Source organism: Giraffa tippelskirchi, chromosome 3 (assembly GCF_054371585.1).
Source record: "Giraffa tippelskirchi isolate mGirTip1 chromosome 3, T2T-mGirTip1v1.2.pri, whole genome shotgun sequence".
Taxonomy (NCBI): domain Eukaryota; kingdom Metazoa; phylum Chordata; class Mammalia; order Artiodactyla; family Giraffidae; genus Giraffa; species Giraffa tippelskirchi.
Window position 1 is genome coordinate 169950213 of NC_137277.1, and position 24814 is coordinate 169975026.

Genomic DNA, 24814 nt, shown 5'->3' on the forward strand with positions numbered 1-24814 from the left:
TGGGTCGGGAAGATCCACTGGAGAAGGAAATGGCAACCCACTCCAGTACTCTTGCCTAGCAAATTCCACGGATGGAGGAGTCTGGTGGGCTACAGTCCATGGGGTCGCAAAGAGTCAGACACAACTGAGTGACTTCACAGCAGCGGCCACACCACTGGAAAAGGTCAGTTTTCATTCCAATCCCAAAGAAAGGCGATGCCAGTCAATGTTCAAACTACTGCACAACTGCATTCATCTCACACGCTAGCAAAGTAATACTCAAAATTCTCCAAGCGAGACTTCAACAGTACATATACCAAGAACTTCCAGATGTTCAGGCTGGATTTAGAAAAGGCAGGGGAACCAGAGATCAAATTGCCAACATCCATTAGATCATTGCAAAAGCAAGAAAGTTCCAGAAAAACATCTACTTCTGCTTTAATAACTACGCCAACACCTTTGACTGTATGCATCACAACAAACTGGAAAATTCTTCAAGAGATAGGAATACCAGACCACCTGACTTGCCTCCTGAGAAACCTGTATGCAAGTCAAGAAGCAACAGTAAGAACCAGACATGGAACAACTGACTGGTTCCAAATTGGGGAAAGAGTATGTCAAGGCAGTATATTGTCTCACTGTTTTTTCAACCTCTATGCAGAGGACATCATGCAAAATGCCAGCTGGATGAAGCTCAAGCCGGAAAATCAAGATTGCCGGAGAAATATCAATAACCTCAGATATGCAAATGACACCACCCTTATGGCAGAAAGTGAAGAGGAACTAAAGAGTTTCTTGATGAAAGTGAAAGAGGAGAATGAAAAAGTTGGCTTAAAACTCAACATTCAAAAAATTAAGACTATGGCATCTGGTCTCATCACTTCATGGCAAATAGATGGGGAAACAATGGAAATGGTGACAGACTTTATTTTCTTGGGTTCTAAAATTACTGCAGATGATGACTGCAGCCATGAAATTAAAAGACACTTGCTCTTTGGAAGAAAAGCTATGACAAACCTAGACAGCATATTAAAAAGCTGTGGTTTTTCCAGTAGTCATGCATGGATGTGAGAGTTGGACTATAAAGAAAGCCGAGTGCCGAAGAATTGATACTTCTGAACTGTGGTGTTGAAGAAAACTCTTAACAGTCCCTTGAACTGCAAGGGGAACACTCCATCCTAAAGGAAATCAGTCCTAAATAGTCATTGGAAGGAATGATGCTGAAGCTCCAATGCTTGGGCACCTGATGCAAAGAAATGCCTCATTGGAAAAGACACTGATGCTGGGAAAGACTGAAGGCAGGAGGAGAAGGGGATGACAGAGGATGAGATGGTTGGATGGCATCACCAACTTCACGGACATGAGTTTGAGCAAGCTCTGCAAGTTGATGATGGACAGGGAAGCCTGGCGTGCTGCAGTCCATGGCATCACAAAGAATCAGACACAACTGATCAACTGAACTGATCTTCAGAATGCACCCAAAACTAAGTCCTCACTTCTTCCCCTGTTACTAGCCTAGTCCAAACCACCATTATCTCTCAGATTACTACAACAGTCTCCTAATTGGTCTGTTTCTGCTCTTGGCCCACTATCATAAAGCAATCAGAGTGACCCTTCTGAAAACAAGCCAAATCATGTCACTTGGTTGCTCACAACCCCTGGTGGGTGACTTCTCTTGGAGTTAGAGTCCTAAACACTAGCCTACAAACTCTTATTTGACCTGATAATCTCTGTGACTTCATCTCTCCCTCCTCCTTGCTCTCTTTATTCCAGCCCTACCAGACTTCTTGTTATTCCTTGCAACATGATAAACAAGTTCACTTCAAGGTGGTTTTTGCTATTCTCTGTCTGGAAACGGTCTTCCCCCAGATATCCGCATGGCTCATTCCCTTATCAAACTCAAATGCTGCTCGACCTTTAATGAAGTCATCTTAAAATGAAGTTTTAACTATCTACTCTATTTAAAGCAGCAGCCTCCTCCTACTTGCTGTTGTTGTCTCCCACTCTTCGCAACCCCATGGACTGTAGTCCATCATGCTCCTCTGTCTATGGGATTTCCAAGGCAAGAATACTGGAGTGGGTTGCCATTTCCTTCTCCAGGGGATCCTTCCTGACCCAGGGATGGAACCCATGTCTTCTGCATTGATTGGCAGGCAGATTCTTTACCACTGAGCCTCCAGGGAAGCCCCTCCCTCCCACTAGTGACCATCAAATTCCAACCTCACATTATCTCTTTTCCTGGTCTCTCTCTTCCCAGTCAAATATCTGTTCCATGAAAGCAGGGATTTTCCTCACTACTGAGTAAACTCAGTCATCAAAATAATACCTGACATTTAACAAGAACTTGTTGATAAATTTTCTACTTATCTCTTACTAGGCAGCCCTTTTCATGCCACATAAAACCTACAATTCTCTGTTCACAACCAGGGAAACACTACATCAATTACTCATCCGATTCATGTCTACTTCTGACTTGAAATGGATAAGATATTGAACTAATAAAATCCTCTCCAAAGAGGGCTGGAAGAAAATTTGGAGGTGATGGATATATTTATTGCATATATTGCGATCGCTTCATAAATGAATACTTACCTCCAAGCTCATCAAGTTGCATACATTTAATATGTACAGCTTATCTCAATAAAGAGATTTATAAAAAGACATTAAAAAAAAGAAAAAAGAATCCTCTTCAAGTCCTGTCCAAAGGGTATGAATGTGAAAAGAGGAAGGAGTAGGTAGGCAAAACAGTTTTTTCAAACAAGTTCAACTCCCAGTCAAGAGGATTCTTAGGCCGATGACTCAAACTAAGTCTTATTATTCTAATCTTTTTTGGAGAGCTTAAAAAGGAACTCTTTAGAAAACAACTTTGTTTCTCAAACCTTATTCAAATCCAGGTCTATCAGAGACTTCTCTGAAATAGCCTTAAGAGACTTTACTGTTATATCTAAACTACAACCTATTTCATCAGATACCCTCATACAGAGGATGCCATCCATATAAAATATAAATAAGATGTGGCTTTTAACAACTTTGCACAAATAAAGGCCACAAGAGAATGTGATAATGATGGCCTCGAACAACCCATCCATGTGCAATGTGGTTTTCTTAACAGTTTGCCGATGGTATATATAGAGGTTACAATAAAGCAGACTAAGACACCATTCCTGAGGTTAAATACTGAACATATGAAGAAGAATGTTCAAAATAATTTCAAAGAAAAAGCAGTTACTGTGGACTGAAAATGCCAGAGATAATTATACTGCTAAATAAAAGTTCAGCAAAACCTTAAATGATCTTTTTAGGCTCTGTAACGAAGATCCAATGGAAGCTAAAAAAACATACAGGAGGGTCTCTACTCAGCATGAATTACTAAATTTTCTATTAGAAAGTATTTTTAAGATACTTTTAGTATAAAATATAGAAGTTACTAAGATAAACTAAAATGTAAACTAATAAGTTTCAAATATTGGACAAATACTCTTACATTATAATAAAAGAATCATTTCTCACGTATATAAATCAAGTTATTTTAAAATCCAAGATGTTATGTATATTTTCCTCAGTATTTGTGCATTATAGGTAGAGGTGAAGACACAGGACAAAATTTTTCTTCTCATGATTGCTGAAGCATAAAAATGCTCAAAGATGAAAATAGACCCAGAGAAGTTAAATGACTTACCCAAAAATCAGAACTGGAATCAGAACCCTTATTTTCAAATCTAGTCCAAACTACTGGACTCACCTCCCATCCTTCTGTGGTAACTAGGTAGAGCAGTATTATCAGTAATCACTGACAATCTTGGTAAACACAGTACAGTATATTATTAATAGTAGAGAACATAGATTTTGCTGCCCACCATGCCTAGATTTGTCATGGCTTTGCTAACTGCACAAGCCACGCAAACTTGGGCAAAATTACTTAACTCCTCTAAATCTTTATTAAGAGGTTTCCCTAGTGGCTCACTGGTAAGGAATCCACCTGCCAATGTAGGACATGTGGGTTCGATCCCTGGGTTGGGAAGATCCCCTGGAGGAAGAAATGGCAATCCAGTATTGGAGAATCCTTTAGACAGAGGAGCCTGAAGGGCTACAGTACACAGGGTAGCAGGAGAGTTGGACATGACTGACTGACTAAAGAACAACAAACCTTTATTTCTTCACTTTAAAGTGGGTTTAATTTAATAACAACATCTATCTCAAAAGACTATTATGAGGATTAAGTGCAAATGTTGGTAAATTCAGCCCAGGCCAGGGCACAGAATAGCCAGCCCTCCATATCCATGGAACTCACAGATACAGAGCAGACTGTACTCTGGCATCTTATACAAGGGACTTGCGCACACTCAAGGGCTTCCCCGATAGCTCAGCTGGTAAAGAATCCCCCTGCGAGGCAGGAGACCCCAGTTTGATCTCTGGGTCGGGAAGATCCGCTGGAGAAGGGATAGGCTACCCACTCCAGTATTCTTGGGCTTCCCTGGTGGCTCAGCTGGTAAAGAATCCACCTGCAACGCAGGAGACCTGAGTTCAATCCCTGGGTTGGGCAGATCCCTTGGAGAAAGGAAAGGCTACCCACTCCACTGTTTCAGCCTGGAGAATTCCATGGACTGTATGGTATAATCCATGGGGCTGCAAAGAGTCGGACATGAATGACCAATTTTCACTTCACTGAGCACCCTCAGATCCTGGTTATCTGCAGGGGTCCTATAACCAGTCCCCCATGGATACTGAGGGACTACTATATAATCCCTCACATGCTGACCAACAGTCAGGATCTCTTGAACTCTCATCTATGAAATCAAATGTCAGAGAAAAAACACAGTTTTTCAAGCTTAGCAAATAAACAGCTAAAATAAAAGTACCTTAAGAACACAACTGTGATTCTGAAGCCCAAGAAGATAAAGTCTGCCACTGTTTCCAATGGGCTATAGTCCATGAGGTAGCAAAAAAGTCAGACACAACTTAAGGGACTGAACAAGAGCACAACCATGCTAAATGAAAATCAATAAAATGTAGCTTTCTTTCAAAACCAGTATCCCCCTATTTCATATGGCCTATTCTTCTAGTGTTATTTACATGATTTTAATCCCCAGAGCTCTGTCCTTGGTTCTTTTCACTCTACACTGGGTCCTCATGCATTTCCATTCATTATAATGGTTACAACTACTATGAACACTTCCAGGATTCTAAAATGTACAAAGTTTTAGACCAGCAAGGGATTCTGGAGTCCCCTAAAACTACATAGATAATTTTGCAAAATTTTGTGTGTGCACTTCTTTTCTGGATGGTGGGTCTGTAGCTCTTACCAGATTTCTGAAGAAGTTTGGTCTATATCTCAAAGAAGATAAATTAGTGGCTTACATGTTAACTGCTCCCAAATCTATACTGCCAGCCCGGCAGTAACCCCAAAATCTAAACTATGGTATTCAACTACCTGCTGGACATGCCCACCAAAATCCTCCAGACACAAATCAAATTTATCATGTCCAAACTTTCTGGTAAACTCACTCTTCAAACCCATCCAAATCTTCTTTCTGTATTCTCTAGTTCAATAGTGGCCAACACAAACCACCTAGTTAAACAAGCTGGAAGCATAAGCCTTAACTTTTCTTCTTTCTTCTCTCTCATTCAATCATCAAGGGCTACCAACATCAGGCTCAAGAGATTTCTCAAACATGCTTCCAATCCTGAATCCTGCTGCCCTAAAACTTTCTTCTAGATCACTGCAACAGTCTTCCAGGCATCATGAACTGAACTCTAATAACCTTTTAGAATCTATTTTCCTCAAAATCCACCCTTTAAAATAAAACACATGAGCATCATGGCCCTGTTAAAAACACAGCTCCTATTAGCACAGGGCGGGGGAGGCAATCCCTTTTAAAAGGGACACAACACTTGATGATCCAGTCTATGCCCACTTCTGTAACTTCATCTGTCACTCACTGCGACCCATCTTACATTTACTTCCTGGACTGTCATAGCTCCCTTCCACATACCACCCTCTCATGCCTTCTTCATACATCCCTCTTCTGCCTCTTGATTTCTCACACAGCTTCTGAACACAGTTCAAGTGTCACATCCTTCAAAAGTCCCTCCCTGAAATCCTCAAGCAAAGCTAACAACTCTCTCTCAACTTTTTCGTAACACTCAGGTTATATCTATCACTACACTCACACACTACTCCATAATTATCCATTTGCGAATCTTTTTCCTCCATTAGACTATGAGATACTTAAGGGACTGTGCATTTTTCTTCAATGTCACTTAGAAGGCCATAAACAAATATCTGGGGAATGCTGTTTTACCTATGTTATACCAATGCAATTTTGAAAACACAAACATTTGAGTTTACTAAGCACAATGAAACAGAGGAATATTTTAATGTGCTTATGTAACAGCATAATTTTAATTTTAAAATAATCAACTATCTTTTTCAAATAATGTACAAGCAAAGGATTCTCAAATTTCATATATCAAGTATTTTCACATTTTCCCATTCACCTAACTAAATGCCTCAGAAGGATGTTTAATCATTAATTTTATTAATTAATGTTAACTAGGAGAAAAACAGTGGATAAAAAAGCTCTTCAGGAGGAGTCCACAACTATAATCTTTCCCTAAACCAAACAAGTCCAAAAACAATACACCCAAGGAAATACACTTCAAGTGCAGGTTCCTGCATGCTTTGGTCTTGGCATCAGTGAACATGTCAACAACAGTGGCTAGATAACTACACTAGTGATGAACTGATGCGTGAATGTCTCACCCATCTTTGATAGAGAACACAACTTTACCTGTCAGTGAAAGTTAAAAGAACTAAATGTTAAACTCTGAAGTCATCAATGTTAACCATTAAAAACCACCAGAGTCATTTAAAAGCCCTAACACTTTATAAAGTAATTTTCCAAATTATTTTGAGTAGAATTTTAATCCCATTGGAGAAACCGACTTACTCAGGTTGCAATAACTACAAATACACTCAGGAAGGAATGTGCTAACAATGCTTCAGCAAAACAATAAAATGCACACACACACCTATACACACATTTACTGTTTGCTAATTTTAGGTATATGGAGCTTCCCAGGTGACTCAGTAAAGAACCTGCCTGCCAATGGAAGAGACACAGGTTCGATCCCTGTCTCAGGAAGATCCCCTGGAGTAGGAAATGGCAACCAACTCCAGTATTCTTGCCTGGAGAATGCCGAGAACCGAGTAGCCTGACGGGCTACAGTCCATGGGGTCACAGAGTTGGACACAACTAAGCATGCATAATTTTAGGAACATACTGCATGCTGCCCCAACAAGTTCAAGTTACAAAGTCTTCAGCAAAATAAATTCATTTAGCAAGAAAAGAAAGGTTTAGTGAGACCTCTTAGAAACCAAATTAACACTATTTTTTAAAAGTGACCTTCAAATAAATAAAATAAAATATTAAAAAAAAAGAAAAAAGGGACTTCCTTGATTGTCCAGTGGTTAAGACTCGAGCTCCCAATGCACAGGACATGGCTTCGATCCCTGGTTGGGGAACTAAGATGTCACATGCCATGTGGCCATAAATAAATTTTTTTTAAAGTTACCTTCAAAGAGTAATAAAAAGAAAAAGAGAAAAGAAAAGAAAAAAAATAGTGAACTTCACTCCCTTACCTGTACCCAATCCAGGATTATAATGTCCCCACTAGTAAGTATAAATAAGAAAAATAACACCAACAATCTCTTTTCTTTCACAAACATCTCTGCCTTTTCATCTACATTAAAAGATATAAAAACATAACCTTCAAAATGCTACATTTAAAATGATGTCAGCCTATTATATACTTACACATCTTGAAGGTTCTGTAATTACTGAGAGCTGGAGAACTGCAGCATGAGCCAATTAAAACTAAACTGAAGAAAACTGTATTCTTCACATTCACTACACACAGAGGACAAGAAGTCTTTAGTCCCCTGTGAATAATTTCCAACAAGAAATTTAGAACAGGGTGGGTGGGGGAAAAGGGTGAGAATTTGAAATTCCAGGCAATTCAGAATGACACAGCTAGAAAAAAATAAACAAGGAAAAATGCTTGATCTTAATTTTGAGCTTCAGCTTCAAAAAAAAAGTTGCTTTGGTACAAATATCTGAGTAATGGCAATATTCTAGACAAATACAACTAAACCATAAATTTTGTAAGGACACTCCCTTCCAGATTATAAGCATCTCAAAGTAATATCAAGTCTGTTCTCTTACTTTACCGTATCCTTTTTAATACACGTCATGATGCCTAGATAATTTGAAGGCAGTCCTGTTACGAGTTAGTAATAATGATGAATCTTATTTGATGACCAATAGCTACACAACGACTTATGATGTCTACAATAACACCATTTGCTCATCACTTAAAGTATCTTCAACCACCAAAAAGATAGTCAAAGATCCAAGCTTTGAGGAAAACAGCACAGTGGGACACACTCAAGACTCTGGGCAAGTTATTCACTTTCCTCATCTGCTTCTAACAAGAGAAATGGGAGAAGATGGTATATTGTGTAGCAATTAAGAAAGTTTGTGAAAGCATCTGACATATAACCCTTGCTCAGTAAATTTCTTTCTTTCCTACAAAGAAGAAACACACAGCCTTTCTGTGCTGGAATTGTGCTATCAAAAGTAATGACTGATGTCAAGGAAGGAAAGAAAGATTATCAATTAGAAAAGCACAGTAGCCTGGAACAATACTATGAAATTACAAATTAAGTCTGATCTACACTCAACTGGCATCTAACATCACTAAATTACAGAACAGTAACATTGATAATGAGAAAGCTAAATCATCAACAGAAGGTTCAATTATTATAATCCGCATTTCAGTTCTCAACAGGAGTAGGCTGTTCAAAAATCAATTTAAAATTATGAAATAATTTCTTTCAAAAACATAAGGTTAAGTTTTCAGATTAGCCTGTAAAGTTCAGTTAAGTCACAACTGACAACAAGTATGAACAATATTCTTTCAACTGTTATCTCTGTGAGTGATTTTATGTGAAAAAAATGTATATCTAACATTTCATAGTCTGATAATGACCACAACAAGTAAGATGCAATTGTTACGTATTCTCATTGAGTCAAGAACTCTGTCACTATCCTGTTGGTGCTACTTCTCTGATAAAGACATGTTACTTGGCATCCTGAAACACCTTTTATCCAGAGAATGCAATATTTATATTCACTAGAACTCTTCAAAGACTCTCCTTGTTGAGAAAACTAGTTATTACACCTATAAGATCAACAATTTAAAATAAAAACATTTCCTATTTTAATATACCATTAAATCCCAAACATTAATAAAAAGAGGTCATGAGTATAAACTAGCTCTTTAAACATCTATCAGGAAAACAAAAATAATAGAAAAGCAAGAATCATATATTTTGGATGGACTCTCAAAGTAGTAGTAGCAATGCTTCAGACAGAAACACTTCATGTCTAAATGCATGTCTGAGTTTTAGATTGTAGGACAGAAATATGAAACTATTAAAATTTAAAACTATTTAATTTTAATTAAAAAATGACAATCCTTTCTTCTCTGTAGCTTCATCTCTAAAGTTTTTTTTTTTTAATGGGTAAACCCAGTTTTTCTAAAACTATGATAATGTGTGGGCTTCCCTTGTGGCTCAGCTGGTAAGGAATCCACCTGCAATGCAGGAGCCCTGGGTTCGATCTCTGGGTTGGGAAATAATGCATACAGCTGTATAAACTGCTAGACAATAGCAAACTAATTTATACCAGAATAAGCTACACACAATCCAAAGAGAAAAAAAAAAAGTAAAACAGTATAAACTGCCACAGTTACTTAGCTTTGTCTTTGAATGACTCTAACTATAAACCAAATGTGATAATGCAGCAAAAAGCCTAGCTCATAAAATTATTACAAAAATCTGACAACACATCTCAAAATTTCTCTAGAACTACCAACTTACACAAAAAGAAGTATGTAAGAACAAAATCAACTTTTCCACTCCTTCATATTAGCATTTAATCATCATCACTGAAACATACCATTCTTATTGTAAAGAAATTCTAAAGCTGAAAAAACAGGTGACATTTGCAACATCACAGAATGTTCTAGGGCACAGGAGAACACACCAGCATTCAGTCTCTAGACTGAAATTTTAAGAACAGAAATGAGCCTAAGGAAACCCCAATTGGGTAATATTAACAACGAATTATTAAGGCTATATGCTTTTTTTTAGTTTGGCCTAGAGAAAAAAAGAGTTTTTAACCAGAAACCAGGTTTTTAGTCATGGCTTTTCCGAATATTCAAGTCATGAGTATCCTCTGGCTAAATCACTCTCTCCAGTTCTCCACTTCCCCATCCATTAAGTAAGATTTAGAACAGATTCTCTCTAAAGTCTTTTTAGCTTTTAACAATTAAAATATGAAAACAAACAGAAGCAAATAAATTGTTATTAGACTAGAGATCTTTTCAAGAAAACTGGAGATATCAAGGGAATATTTCATACAAAGATGGGCATAATAAAAGAAATGGCAAGGATCTAACAGAGGCAGAAGAGATCTGCTTCCAAGAGGTGGCAAGGATACACAGAAGAACTGTACATAAAAAGGTCTTAAAGACCCAGATAACCACAATGGTGCAGTCACTCACTAGAGCCAGACATTTTGGAATGTGAAGTCAAATGGGTCTTAGGAAACATTACTACAAACATAGCTGGTGGAGGTGATGGAATTTCAGTTGAGCTATTTCAAATCCTAAAAGATGATGCTGTTAAAGTGCACTCAATATGCCAGCAAATATGGAAAACTCAGCAGTAGCCACAGGTCGGAAAAGGTCAGTTTTCATTCCAATCCCAAAGAAAGGCAATTCCAAAAAAAGTTCAAACTCTCGTACAATTGTGCTCATTTCACACAATAGCAAGGTAATGCTCAAAATCCTTCAAGACAGACTTCAACAGTACGTGAACCGAGAACTTCCAGATGTACAAGCTGGATTTAGAAAAGCCAGAGCAACCAGAGATCAAATTGCCAACATCTGTTGGCTCACAGAAATAGCAAGGGAATTCGAGAAAAACATCTGCTTCATTGACTATGCTAAAGACTGACTGTGTGCATCACAACAAACTGAAAAATTCTTCAAGAGATGGGAACATCCGACCACCTAACCTGCCTCCTAAGAAACCTGGTCAAGAAGCAACAATTAGAACCGGACATGGAACAATGGACTAGTTCAAAATTGGAAAAGGAGTACATCAAGGCTGTATATCGTCATATTGCTTATTTATCTGCAGAGCACACCATGTGAAATGCTGGACTGGATGAATCCCAAACTGGAATCAAAATTGCAGGAGAAATCTCAACAACCTCAGATATACAGATAATACCATTCTAATGGCAGAAAGTGAAGAGGAACTAAAGAGTCTCTTGATGAGGGTGAAAGAGTGAAAAGGCTGGCTTAAAACTTAACATTCAAAAAAACTAAGATCATGGCATCCAGTCCCATCACTTCACAGCAAACAGATGGGGAAAAAGTGGAAACAACGACAGATTTCATTTTCTTGGGCTCCAAAATCACCACAGACAGTGATTGCAGCCATGAAATTAAAAGACTCTTGCTCCTGAAAAGAAAAGCTATGACAAACAACACATACTAAAAAAAGCAAACACCTCTTTGCTGACAAAGGTTCATCGAGTCAAAGCTATGGTTTCTCCAGTAGTTACGTATGGATGTGAGAGCTGGACCATAAAGATTGAGAGCCCAAGAATCGACATTTTCGAAGGGTGGTGTAGAAGAGAACTCTTGAGAGTCTCCTGAAGCTGTCGATCCTAAAGGAAATCAGTCCTGAATATTCACTGGAAGGACTGAGGCTGAAGCTCCAATACTTTGGCCACTGGATGCGAAGAGCCAACTCATTGGAAAAGACCTTGATTCTGGAAAAGACTGAGGGAAGGAGAAGAGGCAACAGAGGATGAGATGGCTGGATGGCATCACCCACACAATGGATATAAGTATGAGCAAACTCTGGGAAATGGCAAAGGACAGGGAAGCCATGTCCTCTGCAAAGAGTTGGACATGACTTAGCAACTGAACAACGCTCATCAAAATAATACACTTCTTTCATGTCTCATCTGCATATACCATGAAGAAAAGCGAACTATTTTAAAGTATCTGATCCTTGTACTCCAAAATTCACACACTGTTTAACCTACTACTTCTTAGTATATTCTGAGACACAAAAAATTATACATAAAAGTATTTAAATACATTAACTTCAAGGAATCACTTTTTAAAAATATTTAACAAGATAAATTTCTAATAACTGAAAAAAGTTTAAAAATGTGTGCTATCTTCAACTTAAAAAGAAAAGTGTTAACTTAGAAATACATCAACTAATGTATCTTTCTTATAGGCTACGATTTTGACTGCTTTATTAAAGTCAATACACACAAGGACCCCCTTAAGCAATATATATAGTCAAATTTTACTGAACATAGGATTCCACTGAGTCAAAGTTCTTACAACTTGTATGCGAGAGGTACACACACGTTGAATCTAGTTTGGTTTACACTTGCAAAAGCTCCTTCCAAGACTTGGAAACTAATTTTAAGTTCTTTTTATAAAGAGAGTACTGCAGTGTATAAGCTTCAGGGGCCCTGAATCCACCCCTGGGTAATCATTTAAATGGCAAGCTTAGAATTAACTTCCCAATATATTCCTATTAGGAATGTAAATATTCCAGAAATATTCCAGAAACTTTTATGATTTTTTTTTAAACCAGTACTTTTATTATATATTGCAAGGCAGTTTAGTCGCTAAGTTGTGTCTAACTCCATGCGACCCCATGGACTGTAGCCTGCCAGGCTCCTCTGTCCATGGGATTTACCAAGCAAGCATACTGGAGTGGGTTGCCATTTCCTTCTCCAGAATCTAGCAAGTTTTTGACTGAATATAATTAAGGCAGTGTGATGTAATGGAAAGAACATGAATTTCTGAGTCAGATATACCTGGGATCTGAATCCCAGGCTCTGCCCTTTCGTACGTGTATATGTAATACACATTATTTTACTGGAAATGGTAACCCACTCCAGTATTCTTGCCTGAAGAATCCCATGGACAGAGAACCCTGGCGGGCTACAGTCCATGGGGTCGCAAAGAGTCAGAGACGACTGAGCGACTTTCACTTCACTCTGAGCCACAGGACAGATTTAGAACAGTTCAGTTCAGTCGCTCAGTTGTGTCTGACTCTGCGACCCCAACAACCACAGCACGCCAGGCCTCCCTGTCCATCACCAATTCTCAGAGTTCACCCAAACTCACGTCCATTGAGTCGGTGATGCCATCCAACCATCTCATCCTCTGTCGTCCCCTTCTCCTCCTGCCCTCATTCTTTCCCAGCATCAGGGTCTTTTCAAATGAGTCAGCTCTTCAAATCAGGTGGCCAAAGTATTAGGGTTTCAGCTTCAACATCAGTCCTTCAGAAGTAACATCTAAAGACTGTTGTGAAGATTTGAGATAATTATAGTTCAAAAAGCCTAAAACAGAGCCTAGCACAAAGTAGACATTCAACACGATGCAGTTATTAATCTTATAAAGCAACTTCTCATACTATTAAATTGAAAAGGAAAGGGGGAAGAGTTTTTCATCATTACTTTCAAGAGGATAGGGCGAACAGAAGAGGCTAAGTATTGCTCAGTGAAGAGCTGCTTTAGATAAGAATGACTTGCAATCAGTATGTTAAAGCATTCCTCTTAGAAATGATGGCTTGCTTTTACAGAAAAGCATCTCTAAGGAATCTTGTATTCTCTTAAAGTAGGTAAAAGATATCTCTTTGAAGTCTTTATTCATTTGCTTAGCCATAACCTTTCTCATCTAAAGAGCAAACTTAGGTCCATACCCTACTCAAGGTTCACTTAAATAAATGGAAGTCAAATTAAGAAATTTTAATTATATTTTCAACTTTAAAAAAAGAAAGAACGCTTTCTTGTAGCAAAAGGCTCCGGATTACTGGTTAAAGCAACTTCAGACTCCGTTCTCAATTTCTCATTAATGGCATCAACTTGGGAAAGCAGGACTCTCAACTTTAAAAATGCTAGATTGCTCACTGATTTTAAAGCAACAGAGAACTTTCTAAAATAAATTCTTCTATACAAAGAACAATACAAAAATGGCTCTAAATGGATAGAGAGGGAGATTTCTGAAGATACCTACTCCACCCCTCTTAGGCTTCCTGGGTCCTAGGGCTTCCCTGGTGGCTCAGATAGTCAAGAATCAGCCTGCAATGCAGGAGACCTGGGTTTGATCCCTCGGTTGGGAAGATCCCCTGGAGGAGGGAACGGCAACCCACTCCAGTCTTCTTGCCTGGAGAATCCCCATGGACAGAGGAGCCTGGCGGGGTACTGTCCATGGGGTTGCAAAGAGTTGGACACGACTGAGTGACTAAGCACAGAGACCCTATAAGAGTTTGACAATACCTGTTCCACATGAAACACACTACTTTTATGCTTGAAAATACTAACTTTATGATTAGAAAATGATTTTAGCTGTCTCAGTGATGTTACTGTTTATTAGCAAGCACTTTCTGATATTATTTCTTTTATTCCTCAAAATTAATCTGCGAGAAAGATTGCTATAGTGCCCATCTAAAAGATGAGAAAACTATAAACAGTCTGTCAGCTCATTCACTCAACATTGTTGGATGCTACTGTAAAGCACTGACAAAGATCAATACAAAGAGACCTGCTGCCTTCTCTAAAGAAAATCATATTCTAATAAAGGAGATACTGACTATTCTTTGAAGATGGGGCTATGAAAGGAGATGGAAGGGTAGTTACCATGGTAGAGAAGACACAAAAAGGAACATCTTCTCTGAGACCCAAGGGAAGGAGTTGAGAATGAGTAAAGATACAGGTTAATGAGAGAAACTGAGAGATCAAAGCTAAAGGTACTTACACAAGATAACTTTGGTAGTTAAGTTTCCTGAAGAAGAGAGATAAGAGAATTCTCAATAAAGAGCTTGAGGACAATGACTCAAGTCTGAAATAGTTCAAGCAGGAAAAAGGAGCCAGGAGCTCACAGGGACACAAAAAATTGCCCAGAGGCACTGAAAGTCCAGCAAGGTTAGAGACCACAATCTTGGGATTTTCTCCAGGAGTGCCCAATATTCTTAAAAAATATGAGCAGTGAAGACAGATGAACAGAATGGTTCAAGATGCTTTTTGCTGATATTTCTGGCCTTGCCCTGGGAGACAGCAGGAAAGAAGTGGCAACTGGTATCAGACCCCACAGCCTGGGAGAATGAAAAGGGTCTTCTTGAGATCCCAGAGCACATTTAATGAGAGAAGAAAACAAGCAACACATAGGATAGAATAATTCAGTAATAACAGGTTGCATTTATTTATAGTGTTTATTATGTGCCACTTGTAAGAACTTTATATGTATTAACTATCCTTACAACCACCTTATGAGGGAGGTACTATTGTTTTCTTCTTTTACAAAAGAGAAAACAGGCAGAGGTTAAGTGATTTGCTCAAGTCCCACATCTAATAAATGAAGAAGCTAGGACAGAATGTAGTATGAGGTTTTAAGATTTCTAAAGTAATACATTTGAATCGGTTCTATTGAGATGGATGAAACTGGAGCCCATTATACAGAGTGAAGTAAGCCAGAAAGAAAAACACCAATACAGTATACTAATGCATATATATGGAATTTGAAAGATGGTAACGATAACCCTATATGCAAGACAGAATAAGAGACACAGATGCACAGAACAGTCTTATGGACTCTGAGGGAGAAGGTGAGGATGGGACGTTCTGGGAGAATAGCATTGAAACATGTATATTATCATATGTGAAACAGAACACCATTCCATGTTAGATGCATGAGACAAATGCTCAGGGCTTGGGCAATGGGATGACCCAGGGGGATGGGATGGGGAGGGAGGTGGGAGGGGGGTCCAGGAAGGGGAACACATGTAAACCCATGGCTGATTCATGTCAATGTCTGGCAAAAACTACTACAATATTGTAAAGTAATTAGCCCCCAACTAAAATAAATAAATTTATTTAAAAAATAAATAAATAAAATTATATCTGACTCTAAAAAAATAAATAAATAAAGTAGCAGAATAACAAGTTTCAAGACAGAGTGAAGACCACAGTAATAGAGAAGAGGCCAGATCTGTCCCATCGTTACTATTTAGTGCCAGTAGGAACACATAATAAACATACATTAAAATGGATAAATGAATGTCTGACCACACGCACTGGATAAAGTTACAATTTAAATTAGAGAGAATGTCTGTGAAGAATGCATGCAAGTCTTCAGTGACTGAGGAGCATGTGTATGAAGTCAGGAGACAGTCACAGGAAGCACTCGAAGAATGGTACAGAAGGGCCCAAGCCGCAAGAGTGATAGAGGTGGCAATCATTAGCATCTGGGCCCAATGAGTCAAGGATTATAAGGAAATAGGACACCTCAATTCAAGAAGATAAGCCTGTATCCTCAGGTCAAAGGTAAATTTCAGATAAATGAGGGTGAAGAATTCCCACAACAGGTAGATGACAGATGGTAGTCAATCTGCCATGAAAGAAGGGCCTTACCAGGTATGGTTAACTGGCTGGGAGGAAGGCATCATGGTGAAGGAAGTAAAATGTAGAGTAAGCTAGTCAACAAAAAAGACTAGGCTAGCAAGTTAAGTCTTCTGACACGGAATCCAAACTGCCAATACACACCTACATCTTTACTTTCAAGTCATTATTGTTTTAGGAGACTAGGCTAAGTAACCTTTAAGGAAAAGTGCCACATGATCATTAATGTCCTACAAATTAAGGCTTCACTTACAGCTGAAAAAGAGTTCAAATATTTTGGAATACTCCCAGAATCGACTTAGCTAAGTCATTGATTACTGTGGTTTGGCTTCAAGGACTAGTTTCTCATTTAATCAATCATTCACTAACCATCCACACTGTGTCTAACACTTCAAGATTCAAAAGGGGACCTGGTATAAACTTTGGGCAGGGACCACAACCTAGTTCATGAGTGAAACAAAACAAAAAAAAAAGAGCGGAAGAAAAGAAGGAAATAAAAACAAAATGTAGTTTTAGATAAACACTTAATGTACTTATCTGGAGTAGGAAATGGCAGCCCGCTTGCCTGGAGAATCCCATGGACAGAGGAGCCTGGCGGGCTACAGTCTATGGGGTCGCAAAGAGTTGGGACATGACGGAGCAACTAACACTTTAATGTACATATTAGAGTGTACACACCGAGTGTTTATTCCTTCAATAAAGTTATCCCAGAAAGGTGATATACTTACTCCAATGACTAAGGAACTATCACTATTGTATTTTCTCTTTTGAATCTACCCCCACCCCACAAGAGCCAGTGGCATTCTATTGAAGCACCCCAGCAGTACCAAACCCATATACTTTGAGACTAATTTCATAATGTGGTCCACGAACTGAATCTGCAAGCTTCTCAAAATGTAAGTTCTAAAAATGTAAGTACCCAAAACTGGCAGCATCACTAAAATAACTGTGTAGTAAATAAAACTACTTGCAAAAATAACCTTGAATTTTAACATATACATTGTGGCATGTGTGCTCAGTCATTAGTTGTGTCCAACCCTGGCGATCCCATGGACTGTAGCCCACCAGGCTCTTCTGTCCATGGAATTTTCCAGGCAAGAATACCGAAATAGGGTGCCATTCCCTTCTTTCCCTTCTGCCAAAACTGTGGCAGAATCATGACTAAATATTGGTATAACAATTGTTCACTGTGTGTTAGGTCCTGTTCTAATGCTTGACTCTCTTTATCTCACAACAGACAGGTCCTACAATCGCATTTTACAGAGAAGAAAACTGAAGTTAGAAGTGGTTAAGTAACTTGTTAAAGATAACACAACTAGAAAGAGGTAGAGCTGACCTTCAAACTGATAGTATATGAGCCCACACTCTTAACTATTATGCTCTCTAGTCTCTTTCCTTTTTAGTCAGGTTTCTAAAACATACGCTGAATACTCTAATGTAAAACTAAATGAAAATTCTCTACAGACTATCCATAGTTTTACTCTTATTAGTAGGCAAAGAAATACAAATTAAAACATTCAAGTACTATTTTTTCACCTATGAAACTAAAGATGCCTTATCTAAGACACTGTTATACGGTAGAAGTTAAACTGATATAACCTTGAGAGGTGTAATTAATTCCTAAAGCATTCACTTTAGAGCCAGACCGCCTAGGTTAAAAAGAACCTTAGGTTCTGCCACTTCCAAGCAAAGTGACCTTAAGCAAATTACTTAACGTCTCAAGACCTCTTTTGTAAAAAAGATGATAACAGAATCCTATAGAGTTATGCAAATTAAATTAGTTTACACATGCAAAGCACGGAGAGCAGCGTGTGGCACATTATAAGCATTCAGCAAGTGGAACTATTATTATTCCTACCTTTCTGGAGGTCAATGTGGTTGGTCACTGTATCAGTTATGTTGAGTCCAGTAATTCCATAATCATAAGTGAAAAAGTGAAACTGTTTAGTCCCTCAGTCGTGTCCAACTCTTTGCAACCCCATGGACTGTATAACCTGCCAGGCTCCTTTGTGCATGGAATTCTCCAGGCTAGGAATACTGGAGTAGAGAGCCATTCCCTTCTCCAGGGATCTTCCCTACTGAGGGATTCAACCCGGGTCTCCTGCATTGCAGGCAGATTCTTTACTGTCTAAGCCACCAGGGAAGCACCTAAATAATCACAGTTGCATTCTTTGTACTAGAGAAAGCATGAATTCACTGAAATCAATCAAAACCGTCAGCGAGGAAATGGATAAGCCAAAGTACTGCAGAGTATTAGGTAGTGATTCAAAATCATGTTTTTGATGTATTTAACATGGAAATAAATGTATAGTAAGATACTGTATTTTTTAAAAGGCAGTATATAAAAAGATGGCACCTCAATTTTACTGTGCGCTTACACATGTATGAAAGATTATAAGGAAACACATCAAAATGTTAATACAGCTTAGTTCCAAGTGGCAGCGTTACAGGTGATTATTTATTACCTTACTTAGATGTTCAGATAGTTATTAAATTTTCTATCATGAATATGCACCACTTTTATAACTAGAAAAGCTACTAAAATGAATTCATAGCTTTGCTAGACTACAACTGAATAATTTTCACAATATACTTATAGACACTAACTGTAATTCATGTTTTAGCTCAGTGACTTCTTACTAGTAGCACCTTTTTTGTTGTCTTTATAATGATAAGAGAACTATTATGAAAGTTTCGTGATTTAAAGCTACAAATTGTCCAATAACTTTTATAAAAATCTAGCAAAACTGTTAACACCAAGATTAACAGCAAAATTTTGCTGTTAAGATTAACAGGTAATTTTTTTTCGAATAACAGCAAAAAATTATCTCTGAGGTCTCCCAATTTATAACACAAAGTGAAGATACACTATTTTTTCTAGTCTTAATTACATAAATCTTGTTGAAATAGAGAAAACACTGTTATTACTTAGCTACATTTAATGAATGAAACTTTTTCTATTTTGTTTGAATGAACTTACCGTGTGACTACTGTATTATTTAACAAGTCAAATTCTCACATTATACTATTAAATTGTTCAAATTCAATAATTTTAGTACTAATAATTTGGTAGTAATAATTTTCTTGGCTCCTCAGAACTGCTTTCTAAGACAATACAAAATAGACACTTTATAACTACTGTATCTTTTTTATTTTTAAGCTCCTAAAGCCTGTGAGGTACTAACTATAACACAGCTGGCTGTCCTAAAACCATTAAATAGAAAAAAATCAGTCTAAGTGAAAGCAATACTTTAATGAATGCTGTATCTCCATATCATCCCTATAAGAAAATATTAAAGAATAAAAAACAAACCAAACTTAGAGGTTAATTCTGCACCCTGTGTGATTTGCAAAACTCTTACTCAATCTTTCTGTATGTACAGTCCAGGTAGCTTAGGCAACAGCTACTTACTCTAAATAAGAGAAACCTAAATAAGATCTATTTTGAAGATCAAAGCTGTTCCCTTAAATGTAACAAGTATCACTACAGCTAGGAGAAACAAAAACATTAACTTTCCCTCTTGTCCTTAAATTCTTGTGCTCTTAAGTATTTAAGAACATAACAAGTGAGTATCAGTCATTCTGTGGGTTCCATCTAACAATAACTTCTCTATCATTAATTGTCCATGCCACACAGGTGGTGCTCATCTAGAATTATTGCATGCACATCACAGCCAGAGATTCCTTATCATGACTGAGGATGCTTCTATAAACCAATAAGTGAAACCATTTTCAGATCACATTCTAATGGCAAATCACTTTCACAATTTGTCTCCTGAACACTGAAGTCTAAGTCAAAAAACGCAAATCAGAGAGACCAGTATTCCCATTCAACCATATCCCCAATACAACCAAGCTTTTCAAGCCCATGTGGACAAACTACCCAACTACAGTACAGACGGTGAGGAATGACTATAACAAAGATAAGAACAAAAAGTTCACCTGACAGCAACTAATTCTACAGAGTGAAACAAAAGCGCAGGAGTGAGACACATGGCAACAGCAAGGAAATAAGGGCAGGAACTTCTTGGGACAGCATTCTTCGGTCCAAAGCCACAGAGTTTCCAGGAGTTTCACAACTACAGCTTCCTTTCTTAAAAAAGTTTTGTGTCCCTTGCTGTCACTTTGGGTACCAAAACACCCCCAAAGATATGAGATGCTATATATTTTGTCCACTGCAGCGAAGTTTACAAACTGGAATAAAATATTTCCTCCATCGTCAATCTGTTACATACAGAAAGTTCTTTACTGTTTTCCATCTTAAAAAGAACCAACTTCTCAGAACCTGATTTTACTGACGAGACTACAGCTGGGGTAGGTTTACACATTTACAAAATCTCCTGTACCATCATTTACTATTTTGTAAAGATAACAAAACAATCTTCAAGCATTTTTTTATACTTTTTCACACATCAGTTTTATAAAACACACTCTGAAAGGAGTATTTGAGGCCTCTGCTTACACTACATTTCCCTTAGAGTAGTTGTTTATCTCAAATGGTAAAATACAATAGTTTTAAGTGTGCACACATGAATACACAAAAAATATTTTCTTTATGGAATAACATGCATTTATTACTTCTGACTTGCAATCCATGCAGACTACAGTTATGTAAATGACTGCTAATCTGGAAGGAAAAAAAATTCTGAAAGCCTGTAAGTATTCATCTACCAAATCAGTGAAATATCACACCACTGAGGTTTTATGTAACCATCCTTAATGAAAGTTCAAAGAACTATGATTTTAAAATTTATATATTAAAAAATGCAATGGTTCTTTTCAGTAGGAACTACTTATGAGTGATGTTAATACCCATGAGAAAATTTAAAAGTCTTATAGACACTTTTAAAAATTAGCAGATACTAAGTACTGAATATCAAAAACTAGCTACTTGCAAACTTCATTTAAGGATTTTAGAGAAACTTGAGAGGGCAACAAGTTACAGATAAGAAAAGGCCTAAATTAGCTCATGACCATAATGCTCCTGAAAAAAAAAAAAGTCAGTTTCAGTGCTGTGTGGTAACTTGTCACATACTCTGACACTCTTTAGCTAAAAGAAGAACAAAATTCTCTCCCACAGCTTTTCCCAACAATACAAGATCCAGAAAGGAGGGATATTGGTCTCTGAAGCTATTCTGATACATCCCAAGACCCCAGAATAGTACCTGGCACACAGTCCTCAGTATTTCCTAAATGAATGAAGGAGTGGAAGAACAGGTAGGGACAGGCAAACCAAGAGATCAAAGAGCTGATTACACATAGATAAAGGTAGAGCTGATTAATCAGAATATCCACAACAGTGAGTTGATGTCAAATGTGAGCTATTCCACCTTTCAACAATAATCTGAATTAGAAGAAGTCAGACGTCAAGAATAGCAAACTTTTCTTAAAAAATGTCGGAAAACTATTTGAAACTCTGAATAATTCTAGATTCTGTTCATTTAGTAGGAACTGATTCAGTAGGAAAACTAGCACTACTCACAAATGCATAAAACCAGTTCACTGTTTATCATCTAAAGGAAAACGTGCAAGTGAACTTCATTACTGCTCTTCTGTCAACATTTCTTACTTTGTATTTTCTCACGATTACTTAGGGAAAAAAACTTCAGAAATTCAAAATCCCTCTAGTGTGCATTAAAACATCTAATTCTCCTGATTATATCCTACCTTTATTTACATAAAGTCTGAAGAGTCTTCACATAGGCATTAACATTTTTCTTATTACCATCCGGGAATTCTGCATCAGGTGTATTTCTCCCTTATAAATTTTAAGAATTCAGGGAGGTCCTCAAGTTCTCCAGGTCGGTGTCTTACTCAACTAGGACAATTATATTAATCTTTCCTTTAAAGTGCAAACTACACTTAAGAAATTGCATGCTTTAAGAAGTGAATACAAACCCTCTCTTCACCGCCCCCCACCACCATATAACGTGCTTGTGATTCTAAGACAGGAAACCACAGCTTCTTCTCTAGTTTTCCTGGTTTAAAATCTTCTATTCAACTGCTATTTGTCCACCTCGATGTCTACCTGTTACACTAGCGACATGAGCAGGTTACGTCCAGTTTCTCTGTCCCAAGAGTACACTCTAATTGCTTGCCATTGGCCATCTGATTCAGATATGACATCCAAAGTTATATCCTATAATACTAAACACCGCCGGGGTATGACTTAATTTAAGGCCAAAAAAGTTTCTAAACAAAAATACTTTTGCTGTCCCTAAAACCTAGAGTTAAGCAACTCACGGTGGTGACTACTTATTCTTTTGAGCTTCCATGGCTAGGAAATGAAGAACCAATCGTCCCATTTGTTTTCTCTTACTTCCCCTTGAGTGGCTAGGCCATCCCTGCACAGGAGAGTTTGTAAAGTGCATTGGAAGGTTGCGGATGAAAGATTCTGTAAACACACCGACGTTGTTAGTGTATTACTACAGAGCATTACGCGGAACGTCTGTCACCGCGTCGAGGGTAGGTAGACGGCAGAGCCCTTCCTGGGGAGGGGAAGAGCGGGAGAGGACCGTCCCCGGCATCTTTTGGCAGGCCATCCCTTAGGCATGGTGTTTTTTTTTTTTCAACTGCTGCGAAACCTCACGTGAAAAGTTACACAGACGCCTCACACCGGGAGGACGTAGACGGTCCCCGTCCCTGCAAGGCTGGGAGTCCCGGGGACCGAGCAGGAGCGGGGTGCTAGGGGTTGGGCCTACACCCCAGGAGCGCGGCGAGGTGCCGGGACCGGCCGAGGGGCCCCGGCCGGAGCCGACGCCCGCGGGGCGACCGGAGGCGCAGCTCCGGGGCGGGGGCGCGGGGAACAGCCCGGGAGTGCGGCCGCGCCGGGGCCCCGCGCCGCCCCGTTGCCGGGAAGGCTCGCGCCCCGCGGCCGGCGGCGTGGGGGATGGGAGGCCGGGCCTGCGGCCTGTGGGGGGGAGTTCAGCCCGGGCCTCGCGTGCGGCTCTCGGCCGGGCCCCCCGACCCGGGGTCCCAGGCGCCGAGAAGAGACTCACCGGAAAGGCCCGGATCCGCATCTTGGTGTCCTTCCGGCTGCCCGTGCCTTTGCTCAGATTCGACATGGTGCTCGTCCCCTCCCTGGCGGCGGCTTCGGGTCGCACTCCGAGGCGCCGGTGTCACATTTAAGGCGGGCGGGCAGGCGAGGGGCGCAGCTGGGGGCGGCGGCGGCGCGGCCCCCGGGCTGGGCTGCGGAGCTGGCCGGCCCCTGGGCGGCCGCGGCGGGGGCGGCGGCGGCTCGGTCTCCGGCGGCTCGGGCTTGGCTGGGGGACTGCGCTGGCGCGGCGGCTCCGCGGGGTCCCCCTCACGCCCGGCTCGGCTCCCTTTATCGCGCTCCTCCGCGATGGCGGCGGCGGCGGCGACGGACAAACATCTCACTGCGCAGGCCGAACGTCCTCCTCCTCCTCCTTCTCCTCCTCCGCCTCAGCGAGACGAGATCCGGCCCAGAGGGTGGAGGGGGGAGGAGGGAGGGAGGAGAGCCGGAGAGTGGAGAGATTGGGGGGAGGGGGGGTGGGAGGACCGGAGGGGGAGGCGGGCAGCCGCGGCAGGAGGAGGGGGACGCTCAAATCTCGCGAGAAGAGGGCGAGCGCGCTTTCCCGGGTGGGGCGGGGCGAAGCCTGAGAGCGGGCGGGGGCAACGGGAGAAGAGGAAGGGAACGGGGATTTGAGGAGGTGGGAGGGGCCAGCGGGGCGGAGAGGTAGGAAAGGGGCGGGACTGAGGCGGGAGGAGTAAGCTAACTTTTTGAAAGGGGAGCGTTGGAGACCGGATCCTGGGTGAGGGGGCTGCTGATTGGTGGAGCGCCGGGCGAGGGGGCGGGGTCCTGTTCACGTGGACGGAGTGGGCGGGGGAAGTTCCGAGAGCCCGAGTCAGAGTGTAGTAGGCAGTGTTCGGCCCCGCTTGGCCGGGCCGACCTGGCTGGGCTGGGCTAGAGCGAGAGGAGGGTAGTCTCGGGGTGGAGCGTAGGGTGCTAGGTGGATAACCACGTCCTGAAACTGGTTCCTGTGTTTTTCTAGGGCATGTGGACTAGGGATGGGTACTTGACCAGAAGCCAGAAAGTTGAAAGAAGAGTTTGTGCAGGAGTTTTTAATATATGCAGTGTCAGAAAGTAGAGTCTTGTATGCCTAACAGGTATTCGGATTGGATGTGCACACTCCAGCTGTCAGGATTGAGGGGTGGAAATCCGTAAAATTTCCTTAAACTGCAGAAGCTCTTGATTCAGTATTGTCTGAGAGACCTAGAACTTACTAGTATTAAAATTTGTATTTCAT

General features: G+C 40.0%; 1 protein-coding gene across 6 annotated transcripts in view; it reads right to left on the reverse strand.

Moving 5' to 3' along the window:
- CUL3 (cullin 3) overlaps positions 1–23971 on the reverse strand; it is a 102372-nt gene extending 78401 nt beyond the window's left edge. For 2 of the 6 annotated variants that reach the window (XM_081579658.1, XM_081579652.1), the window contains exon 1: positions 23546–23971. In XM_081579658.1, the coding sequence (XP_081435784.1) occupies positions 23546–23611 (66 nt within the window). In that variant the 5' untranslated portion in view covers positions 23612–23971. Of the gene's footprint in view, positions 1–13275; positions 13454–22214; positions 22917–23545 lie in introns of those variants that run through there. The other 4 variants (XM_081579657.1, XM_081579655.1, XM_081579656.1 and 1 more) reach the window with 4 other exon arrangements.
- Positions 23972–24814: the final 843 nt, after the last annotated feature.